This window comes from Lethenteron reissneri, chromosome 36 (genome assembly GCF_015708825.2).
Source record: "Lethenteron reissneri isolate LAM-NWPU_2019-01 chromosome 36, ASM1570882v1, whole genome shotgun sequence".
Lineage (NCBI taxonomy): Eukaryota > Metazoa > Chordata > Hyperoartia > Petromyzontiformes > Petromyzontidae > Lethenteron > Lethenteron reissneri.
In genome coordinates, this window is record NC_083814.1 from 11823669 (window position 1) to 11835724 (window position 12056).

General features: G+C 51.1%; 1 protein-coding gene across 7 annotated transcripts in view; it reads left to right on the forward strand.

Moving 5' to 3' along the window:
• ACAP1 (ArfGAP with coiled-coil, ankyrin repeat and PH domains 1) overlaps positions 1 to 8723 on the forward strand; it is a 77847-nt gene extending 69124 nt beyond the window's left edge. For all 7 annotated transcript variants that reach the window (XM_061566145.1, XM_061566144.1, XM_061566140.1 and 4 more), the window contains one exon: positions 45 to 8723. In XM_061566145.1, the coding sequence (XP_061422129.1) occupies positions 45 to 192 (148 nt within the window). In that variant the 3' untranslated portion in view covers positions 193 to 8723. The remainder of the gene's footprint in view (positions 1 to 44) is intronic.
• Positions 8724 to 12056: the final 3333 nt, after the last annotated feature.

The window sequence follows — 12056 nt, forward strand, 5'->3', positions numbered from 1 at the left end:
CGTGTGAACGCGCGTGCGTGTGCGTGTCCCCCGCGTGCGTGCAGGCTGCGTCTGGCGCGCATGAACGAGGAGATGCGCGAGTCGGAGGGCTTCTACTCGCACCCGGGCCACTACCCCAGCAGCAGCCCGACCGAGCAGCAGTACCGCAAATGCATCCAGGAGTTTATCGCTCTGCAGATCGACGACGGCTAGACGCCCGCCCGCCCCTTCCGCTCCCCCACGCCTCACCCCCTCGCCCAACAACCACCAAACCCTCACCACCCCCCCAACCACCACCACCGACCGCACGAGGCTCAACATGGCCGACCGCACGAGCGGCTCGTGGAGAGGGCGGGCTCCAGGGGGGGTGCCAGGCCGTGCTCGCGACACTTCCACCGTTATCCGTCCGCGCCGTTTAAACTCGTTATTTATTAACTTCGTCGTCGTTGTTGTTGTTGTTGTTCCCATCGGGGTTGTCCCCGTTGCTGTCGTTGTCGTTGATGATGATTCTTCATGTAAACCCGGTGGCTTGTGAGACCCGCCTCGTTTTACCCTCTCGGCTTCCGTAACAAATCCTCGTGGACCGGGTCTCCACGTCACGTCTCCCGAGTTGGTGAACCTCCCCAGTTGGTGAACCTCCTGAGTTGGTGAACCTCCCGCGCGCCACAACGCATTTGGCGGTTCCATTTCCACCCCCCATTGTTTTTATAATGGACCTTCAAAACCATACCGCTTACACACATTATAAAAAACCTTTTACTCTTGAAGACCTTCTTAAAACGAAATATGAACGTCACTTATATCCCAACCGTAAATCGTTTAAACTTGCTCTTGAATGAATGAATGAAGAGGGGGTGAAACCATTTGCAGTCGACCGGTGTTTTTTTACCTGCACTTAATCATTTAATAATAATAATAAAAACGGTGACCGCGATGGACGGGCGGCAATTTCCAGACATTGAAACGCTTCCAAAATTGAAGCAGGATTCGTTCTCGTTTTTTTTAGCTGTTGGTTTTAGCCAAAGTTATTTTAGCCAAAGCGGTTTCACCAAACCGCCTGAATTCGTTCCGACGTGTGTGTACGTTGAACTCCGTTGGCACCGCGCGTAGCCAACCGTGGCTATAATCGGAGGTGCGGGGGAAGGACAACAAACTAAACGCATTCGTGTAGGAAGCGTGGCCCCCACTGGCCCCGCGTTTTGCGAGCCGCGCTTGATGCGACGTCTCAACGTCTCTGTTTTTTTTCCACCGAGAAAGGCTCACCGAGTCTCGACACTCGTTCGCCCTTTCCCGCCGGCACAATCGTGCCGTGCCGGGGACACGCCAGCCGGCCCGGGGGGGGGGACACGGGGGGACACGTGGGGACGCGGGAGGGACACAAAAGCCGAGTCGTGCCGAGTCGTGCCGCGCCGCTGACGCCGCTCCGCAACACATGCGTACGACACGCGTGTGACCTCGTAGCGTGCCGACAGACATCGCGCAAAATGAGCACGTCCTTCGTAGACCTTCGTAGACCTTCGTAGACCCGCACCCCTGGCTCTGCTGGGGCCACGAGCCGGATTCGCACGTTTCGTTATTTTTTTTCGCTCGCCGGTCAGCATACCAGTTTGGGTGGGGGGGCGGCCCCCTCACTCTCTGAATCTCAGCTCCACACGTGGGACATGGAGCCGAGTCTTCTTTATGGAATACGGTCACGCGTCTCCACGCGCGTGCGTGTGTGTGCGTGTGTGTGCGCGTGGACGAGGAAAACTGGAACGCCCAGAGAAAACCCAACACGGACGGAGTTCGGGGGGGGGGGGGGGGGTTGGGGAGCGCTCAAACCTACTTGCTGAACGTACCCACTGCTTGCTATAGGCGGCACCTCGACCGCACGTTTCCCGCGACAAGCATGTTCATCAGACATCGTCGTCGTCGTCTTCATCACCTGCCGATTCGGGCCTCTCATCTTTGTGCGATCCACCAACACAATCGTTGAATCACTCTGTTTAAAGAGTTTTTTTTTGTCTCTCCCTTCCACATTCCTGTGGCGGAAGCCAGTCTGTCCATGAACACAAACTCTCTCTTAATCACCGCAGTCTCTTTCTTGATGTAGCACGCGCTCACACAAACCAACACACAGACAGAAAAAAAGCAGCAAAGATCATCCATGTAGCCTCGAACAGATTCGGGGCAAGTGCTGTTCTGAGCATCTATGAAGGCTGGCACAGCACCACGCCCGGTCTCCTTTGCAACGCAGCGCGCTAACCGCTCCACCACCGCTCCCCACACGGATGAACACGCACCTGGACACAGGTAGATACACAGGTGGGCACGCATGAAGGTCACGTGGGTGGACGCACACCTGGAGACTGGTAGATGCAAAGAAACACGCCCACAGGGTAGACAAGCAGCCACACTTCCCCACGTGCAGTCCATACAGGGGGCGTTTAAGGTGGTGTATTAACCAACGTTTCAATAACTCGTAGGCTTTCGCGACCAATATCATCCATGGTACAGGTTTTTTTTGGGTTAGATCGCGTAGATATATAAATGTGTCGTTAAACTCGCCACCAGGTACAAGAATAATGGGCTTGCCTAATGCGCATGCATAATATGATTACCATATAAATAACTCGAACGGCAATGGATTCCCATAGTCATTTATATGCATTAATTCTCCTCCCCCCATTCCGCGCAAGAAGAGCACACGAGTGACGTCATCGCATCTCCCCCTCTATTTAAGGAACGAATATGGAAGATTTCTCCACAAATCTGTCGCCTGATGAAGCTAGTTGTAATTACTGGCGAAACGTCGTACTCAGATTTTAAATGTTTGTGGCTTTCCTCTCCAACACACCGGTGTTGCTGTACTAGAAACGAATTGGCACGTTCTGTTTACGTGACAAACCTTATTAATTGGCTGTGTCGGATGGTGGCGGGTTTAACGACACATTTATATACTTACGCGATCTAACCCAAAAATAACTGCATTATGGTCTCAATAACTGCAGTATATACGCGATGGTGAACGTGAAACTGGGCTTTTTGTGGATAAAGGCACCACCGATTATCACGGTAGACTACGCAAGGTTCGAAAGAAGTTCAACACACACACACATGCAGTACCGTGCCCATGTGGGTGTGGGGAACTAATCCACTACAGTCGTGATGATGGCGATAACGATGCTTATATTGAGGTGGTTAATGGTTCTAGAGATCAGGGATAAGATGAAAATGGTTATGGCAACAGATGGTGGTGGTGGTGATAATTATTATGATGATAGGGATCAGGATTATAATATTGTCAATGATTATGGTGATGGTGATAATTGTGATGAGGATGGTTGGTGATGATGATCGTCATGACTATTGATGATGGTCATCGACGATAGTGATGATGATTATTGATAATGGTTATATACGATAGTGATGATCATATTGTTATTTTGGTAGATGATGGTGATGATGATGATTATTGATGACGGCTATAGACTACAGTGATGATGATAATCATATTGTTATTCTGGTAGATGATGGTGAAAGTGATGATGATGAAGATTGTGGGACTTGCCGGTGATGCCATCAACCACACCATCTCTCTAGACCCAAAGGGTCGTCGTCAACCTGCAGCTACGGAGCCGCTGCTTCGTGCCTGCCGACACTATAATTGCAAAGTTTAACAGCAACAAAAACTAAGCTCACTATTATTTTCGATAAACGGTGAACGTCTAAAAGGCCATCGGTGATTTGCAGTGCGGCGTTACGAATCGGCGCGTGTGCTCTTGTGAAATAGTGGTGAGGGACGGTGCGGTTTGACGTTACTCACGAGGTGCCGTCTCCTATTCACCACGTGCGTTGCGGCTCTCGACATATTGAGGTTTTGTTGACCGAATTCGACAAGGTGAGGGAGGGAGGGGGGAGAAGCAATGACGGGGCCAAGATGTTTGGGGCGGATGAGCGCGGGGTGACGATGGGAGGAGAGGAGGGGACGAGAGGAAGGAGCGAGTTGAGAAGTAATCTGCACAGAGGGAGCGGCGTCTGTTTTCACAGTGGGCGGCAGGGGGGGGGGGGTTCAGAGTGGGAGTGGCCACACGCGAGTCACGTGATTAAACACGGGAGGCTTGAGCTGATGTATCTATACAGTCGTCGAGATTACATTTGGGGTCCCAAAAATCGACGGTGGAGGGAAAACGAGTGTTCGTCAACGGAGTGTTTGTTAACCGAACGAGTGTTTGTTAACTGAACAATGCGAATCCATCGTGGGTGCCGAGCGGGTCTGGTGGTCGATCGAGAGCACTTTATAATCCTTGTCAAGACACGAGCCCTGAACCATACAGAACCCTCGCACGTGGAGACGGGGAGGTGGGTGGTACGGGGCAGATCGCACCTCCAGAGCAATTACCTGCCGCTGCAAATTCCTGGCCACGTATCTAGCACCGTACTTGCTGCTCTTGCGTTTATGTGAAGAAGAAAACGAGAGAAGTGTAATTATTGTGCAAACTCTCATAGTGTGCGAGAGAGAGAGAGAGAGCCGGTGGAACGAAATGGTGCTTAACGGGATGCACTGAGAAGAGACGTGGCATCGTGGCTTGTCGAATTTCTTGAAAGGAAGAAAGTTTGGATGATGGGGTTACATCTACAGAGGTAGATCGTGTGGTGGTGGTGGGGGAGCTCTGCTTGAGAGGGAGGAGGCGGCGGTGGTGAACAATTGGGCGCTTGAGACGAAGCAGTGTCGTCCTCGCAGAGCGTGGTGCGTGTGGGGCGACTGGCACGTGGTTTGGGGTGGCCACCACGCGGTCTGGGGGGGGGGTCAGCTAATTAAATGGGGGTCACAAAGACATCGGGTACCAACCCTGTACACCTACGGGCCCATGCCACTGTCTGTGGGTCTCTCGTACGAGGTGAATCTGTGGATCCTCGTACGAATCTGTGGGTCTCTCGGTGACTCCACGAGCACCTGTGTTCGTCCGTGCACAGGCCCGGTCTTGTGTGAAGCCATGGGCAGTGGCGTATCTCAAGTTGTTGTTGTTGTCTTCGGGTGCGAAGGCGGTGCAACTGCGCCGGGCCACACAGTCCGGAGGGCGACGAAGAGAGTTGGGGTAGTCACACGGAGTACTGTACAACACCGAACTGGCAAAGCTTCCGCGCAGCGCTGCGGTGGACAATTTTTTTGGGGGGGATAAATAACGAAAGTGACTTTTTGTCTTACTAACCCATTGTTTACACTTCCCGTCAACCGCACGGCCTTCTGGGAGCGCGCACATTCGGCAGTATTGGTTCATATTCGAGCAACAACAAACAAGAAAATCGTGCTGGCCGGTTTCGACGCGCGGTGTCTCATCAGCAGAAGTCGGTACACCACTTGAACCGATAATGCTGGTGAACTATCAGATGGTCATAGGCAATGACCCCCCCCCCCCCCACACACTGTATAGGATGGGTCCTATTTCAACGCAGGCAACCGTAATGAGGCGGAGAATTTGCCTCCTTGACTTCATCTGTCCCCAGTGGCCTTCCAGGAGTCACGACCTCGCGGTGTCTCGGTTCAAATCGCCACGCCCCGAAGCCGGGTTTCGCCTTTCTGGAGTTCATCAACAAAGCCGGGATTGCGAACCGAGTGTGTTCACTGCCGGCTTTACCAGATGGTGTTGTTGGTAAGAAGTGTCCTCACTAACCCCCCTCCACAAAGGATGATATTGGTAGGATAATATTGGTAGGATAATAGCGGTATAGGATAACCCCCTCCATAGAGGGTGATATTGGTCGGATGATAGTGGTAGGATGATATTGTTAGGATCACCCCCTCTATGAAGGGAGTTATCCTACCAATATTATCCTACCAAAATTATCCTACCAATATTTCCCTACCCATATCACCCGGTCAAAGACCGTCTCGAGCGTCAACTTTACATTGGATCGACCATGCGAGTATGCACCGCGTGTCGAACTTCTTTCGCACCGTACGAAGCCAACCGTGCTAATCGGAGGTGCGGGGTGGGGAGACAAATGAAACGTAACGCACGAGAAGCGGATCTAAAGAAATTCGTGTTTCAGTGGCCGTGTGTGAGAGCAGGGCTCGAGGTGACCTGGGGGCATTTAAGTCTGCCAGTAGGGGGCCATCCATTTCGCAGGTACGCATAAAATCTGTCGAAACTTGACCCCTCCCCCCGTCCCTGTACGCACGCGGACTTTTTACACCCCCACCTGCCTGCGCACCCCCCGAATCCTGTAGAACGGCCGATATTTAATCCACGCAGAAACGAGCAATGATGAATAATATTAAAGTGTTTAAACGAACAGATAGTCCACCGACGGACTCTCTAACTCATTTGAAGGCCAATGTAGACAAATTATTATCGAGGCTTCACCCTCCCCCCCCCGTTTCCTATGCGTACATTGTCAGTAGACCCCCCATACGCAAGCGTACGCATTTGGGTTAACCCCCCTCCCCCCTCCATGCGTACGTACTCAATGGATGGCCCCTAGGAGGCTGGGGGGGCAGCGATTGGCCGTGTTGGTCGTTCCAATCGAGTCGTCTGCGGGCAACTCTCAAATTTGTGGCAAATATTTGACGGCCACAACGTGGGTGTCATTATTGACGAATGTGATTTTTTGAATGTTTGTTTTTAATTTGTGCTTTGTGCACAGCTGCCTACGCAGCAGCATCACCAAAATAATAATTTGCCCGAACAGACAGCTTCGCGAAACCTCACTTGCCGTACTGCCCATCTTCCGGCCACCATTGCAGCCCCAAGTGGTCTGGATCGGCCACCAAAAGCGACTCCGCTGATGAGCTCCAGAACGGAGATGAACCCGCGGTCCTAGAGCCCCTTTGTGTTGGGTGGAGGCGCTCACGCCGATCCTCCGTAGATAAACAACAACAACAACAAAAATGCTCAATTTGTATTTGTTGTACGTGGAGATACCAAAACAAAGGTGATTATTGCTGGCAATGTGTTTACTAAGCGGGTGCTCTGCGATTGGTTCCAGTTGACGGTTGTCGCGTGGGTAACTCACGTCTCGCGGTATGGAGACGTGGGGGAGGGGGGTGGAATTACGTGAATTCGATGATAACTTAAACTTCGAATGCGGATAATTGTTATTCATATTAATATCGCTTTAACGCCGCGTCTGACCTATTTTACGACAGTCCCGTTTGACTAAGTTGCTTATTTATTATCGTCGTTATGGCTACAGTATTATTAATATTATTACTGAAAAACAGTGTGGGTGAGTGCGTGTGTGTGTGTATCTGGGATGGAGAGCGGTGGCGGAGTGGTTAGCGCGCTGCGCTACAAACCCGGCGACCCGAGTTCGATTCTCGCTCACGGCCAACACCGGTGACGATTATCTGAACCGGTCCTGACCTCTCTCCTAGGTCAGCTCAGCGTTAAATGAATGCATGGTGCGATGTGTAAAAGCGTCAGCACCGGGAAGACAAAGGCGGCCAGGCATGGTGCTGGCCACCCACCCCCTCGTGTGCCGTGCCGGCCTTCATAGGTGCTCGCTACCAGCACTTGCTCCTCCAGTCTATCAAAGTCTATATGGGGGATCTTTGTCTTTTTCTCTCCCACTACACCCACATAACCTTCCCGCAAGTTAGTTCCCATGAATTGTAATTCGCAAGTGATTGGTAATCGATTCGTTTTAAAACGCCGTGAACGTAGCAGCCTCTGCTGGCTGGGAGCGAGGTCACATCGACACAAGGGACACAGCGTTTAAGAATCGAGAAACATTGATTTTAATCGATGAAGAGGTGCGCCCTAATATCTATTCCCCTAGTCAAGTGTGTGCGTGTGGGTATATTGATGTTAGTGCATGTCTGCATGTGTGTGTGTGTACATGTGCGTGAGTGTATGAGTGGGGAGTGGTGGCGCAGTGGTTAGCGCACTTCGCCACGAACCCGGGTCGGGCTGCGTGAGTTCCATTTTTCGACGACGGCCAACATCCGTGGCGTGCGGGAGATCCGAAAAAAAAACGATCTCGCCCGGGTGTCTCCCATGGGGTTGACTCAGCCGTAAATGAGTACCTGGTGGGATGCGTCCACCACCGGCACTGGGGATACGAAGGAAGGAAGGCCGGGCAAGCGTGGAGATGGTCCGGCCTTCATAGGTGCTCGCTAACAGCACTTGTCCCCTGCAGTCTATGAAGGCTATACGGGGTGGGCGGGCCTCTTTGTCTTTGTGTATATACAGTATTTGCGTATGAGGTGTATGTAATACAGTACATTTAATTTTAACGAGATATTAAAACGTGGGAAAAACCCACAGCCCTTGATATATCCACTGCTGGATGAATGGGGTGGAAGCGGGTGGCCCAGTGTGGACAGCCGCACTGCGTCACACCATTAACCCTTTGCGAGCCGAGTTCGACTCCCGGCTAACATCAAGTTGGCGAGTGATGTAACGCCCCCCACCCACATCACCAGGCCACACTGACCAGCGCGGTGAAGTATGGTCACCGCCCCCCTCCACCCCCCCCCCACCCCCCATGACTGGCACGACATTGGGGGTGTGGGGGTGAGTCCTTTATTCAGCAGTGGTTTAACAAAGGTCCGTAAATTATTATGATTTTATATTGATGTTAATATTATTATCGTTATTGATTGCTATTGTATAAAAAACGAATTAAGAAACTCTCTCCACACACACAAAGTGTTGCACTTTTCTCCCTCCCCCCCCCATGCAATTTCACGTTTTGCCGCTCGCGTGATTTATTTTTGTTGGCTCCGGTGGTCGTGATGAGCTCCTTGTTGAATGAAACCTGTGCAGTCAGATGTGAAACTCCCGAGTCTGCTGTTATTAATCACGCAAAAACACGGCGAGTCGTACGCGGGTAAGGTCCGGGTTCCACGTGTGTGTTGAATGTAAGTGGGGAGCGGTGGCGCAGTGGTTAGCGCGCCGCGCTACGAACCCGGCGACGAAACAAGGGCGATTATTTGAAGCAGTGCCAGGGCCTCCCTCCTCTAGGTCGACTCGGCCTCAGTTTAATACCTGGTACCGTGTGTAAACGTCAGCACTGGGGAGACAAAGGTGGCCGGGCGCGGTGCTGACCGCTCACCCCCGAGCGCGCCCTGGTCTGTTTTGGGTGACCAGAGTCAAAGGTTCGGTGAGACCCTCTCTCAAGTTATCTCTAAGTTATGAACTATTGATGCGAGGAGCGTGCAAGTTCCCCTTTCATCGTCGATATTATCAACTCGGTCAATGACTCTCCCAGGACGAAACCCGTGCAACGAACAGCGACGACTCGACGGATATGAAGGAGAGGAGGCATCATCACGGTGGCGCAGCGCCACTCTGCTACTCACGATGCGATTATTTCGCTCGTTAACCACCTCGGTGTGGAATCACGGCTGTAGCTCGACGTGAACATCTGGCCGTGCAAAGAAGAAGACAGATCCGTAGATTCACACTGAGACCCAACCAGAGTCGCACAGAGACCCACAGACTCGCACAGATCCATAGTTTCACACACAGAACCATAGACTCACAGAGACCCGCAGGGTCACACAGAGCTATGGACTCGCATAGAGACACACAGATCAATCTGGTCACATACAGAACCATAGACTCACATAGAGACACACAGATCTATAGGGTCACATACAGAACCATAGACTTACATAGAGACCCGCAGGGTCACACAGAACCATAGACTCACATAGAGACACACAGATCTATAGGGTCACATATAGAGACATAGATTCACATAGAGACCCGCAGGGTCACACAGAACCATAGACTCACATAGAGACACACAGATCTATATGGTCACATACAGAACCATAGACTCACAGAGACCCGCAGGGTCACACAGAGCTATGGACTCGCATAGAGACACACAGATCTATAGGGTCACATACAGAACCATAGACTCACATAGAGACACACAGATCTATAGGGTCACATACAGAACCATAGACTCGCATAGAGACACGCAGATCTATAGGGTCACATACAGAACCATAAACTCACATAGAGACCCGCAGGGTCACACAGAACCATAGACTCACATAGAAACCCTTAGACTCAGAGATCTAGATGAAGGAAGTATCATTAGAGCGATACACCACCACGCTACTCCTGACTCAATCATCCGTCTCAAACTCAATGTAAAATGACATTTGCTCTCCATCAACAATCAGCCACACGGAGACGAAATCTATTCATAGACAGTACACGTACTGTGTGTAGCCAAATCCCACGCGTGGTCTTCCCGGTGCACCGCCGTCTCGAGTAACTCGAGTAGCGCTACTGGAGCGGCTCAGCGCGCGTCTTCACTCCGCAGAGACTCGGTTACTCTGTCTCGTCACGGGCAGTCACGGGCCCCGTGATGAGTTACGGCCGCTCCGTCACGGTCATCGTTGAAAGGACAGAATGACGGGGGGCGAAACGACCACGAGCCACATTTTTTTTTATTAAAATGCAGGAGGAGGCGTCAGCGTGTGGGGTAGGAAAGTGCGTCTTGTAATCCCGAGAATACGGTAACAACGACATTAACACTGGCCTCGTAACTCGACTTATCGACCCCTGGAGCGATGATGGGCTGGGTCGACCCCCTCCCATATTCAACATATTCAAAGATTCCGATTGTTTTGTGAATCGCGATTCTTGGATTGTGGTAATTGATGGATTAATTGATGGATTATTGGGGGCGGGTGGGTAGGAGCGAAGGGTGGGTGGACGGGGCGGGGAGGGTGGATGGGTGGGGGATGGATTGGGGAGGGGGGGTGGATAGGCACAGGGGGGGGGCACGGGGGGGGGGGCAGGGGGGGTCACAAGCCCAGCTGCTCCACACGTGCGCGCAGGGTGCCTGTGCGGGGGGAAGCTGACGAGAGCTGTCGCAATGTTGGCAAGCAGCGCAGCTGTTGACCCAGATCATTGTCCCCGGAGTGTGGTGCCGTGTTGTAAGGGGAGACACAGGCACCGGGCCCTCTGTGGGTCGAGCACTACGCTAGCCAATCAGACGATAGACTCGTCTCGCAGCCAATCAAACTCGACTGCTAACCATGCGCTCACTCGCCAACCAGATAATAGCCCCGAACCACGACCTAACGCGAGACCAGGGGTGTAGGAGCCATTTTTCGAGATTCGATTTAAAAAAAAAACTCTCGATATTTGAATATCCGCAATGCATTTGGGTGAATACGATACGGTGGTGGTCCTTTATAACACTGGTCAACAAAAAAAAAACATTGTTCTGGCCTGGACTTTTGCAGCTGTTTTAGACTAATTTCAGGGTGCTGATTCCAAATCTGATCTCATCTCATTTTTATGCTATTGGCATACCCCATTTTCATTGATTTTACCCGAAATTAACTCTGTCACTTATGATTGCAAGTTGTTGCGAGTCAGTGACTGCTTTAGTGTTAAAATATGGTGCTGTATTTTTAGGATAGTGTGTTTATAATATCATTTTATGTAGATATCCACATTTATTTAATATTTTTCTTCTGCAGTTTTTTATTGAAAATGCAATAGATAGACAAAAACTGATGCCAGATTTGGAATCAGCACCCCAAAATTACCTTAAAACCGTTGAAATACCTTATGCCAGAAAAAGTGTGTTGACCAGTGTAATCAATAACGCGACGAAACAGCAGTCCTTACAGAGCCGCAGGTTGACCGATCTGGAACAACCAGACTCGAACCTTAATGCACGTGCTGACCAGGCAGGAGCCACAACCCACTGGATCATAAACTCTACCCCTACGCCTCATTAGCCAAGCAGACGCTACCTCTAGCGCTGCCCCGTCACCCCAGCCGTTAGCCCTAACCCTCACTACAACACAAACCCGTTTCTTCTCACAAAGTCAGGCCTGGTCCGAACCTGAACCCTTAAACTCTGTAGCTCCATAACCCTCGAGAGGCCCCCACAACTCGACAAAATCACCTCCTCCTCTTGTCTCAGTGATTACACTTCCTTGGTTAACCCCTTGATTGAAAAATGGCAATACTTGTATTCTTGGTTATCTCGGTAAAGTCAGGTAGAAGGGAAACAAAAAAAATAGATAAATATAAAACAATAAAAATTCTCACGTTTCGACTGCAACACAAGCAATCGTCATCAGATGTGCAATCCACAGAAAGAAAATTTTA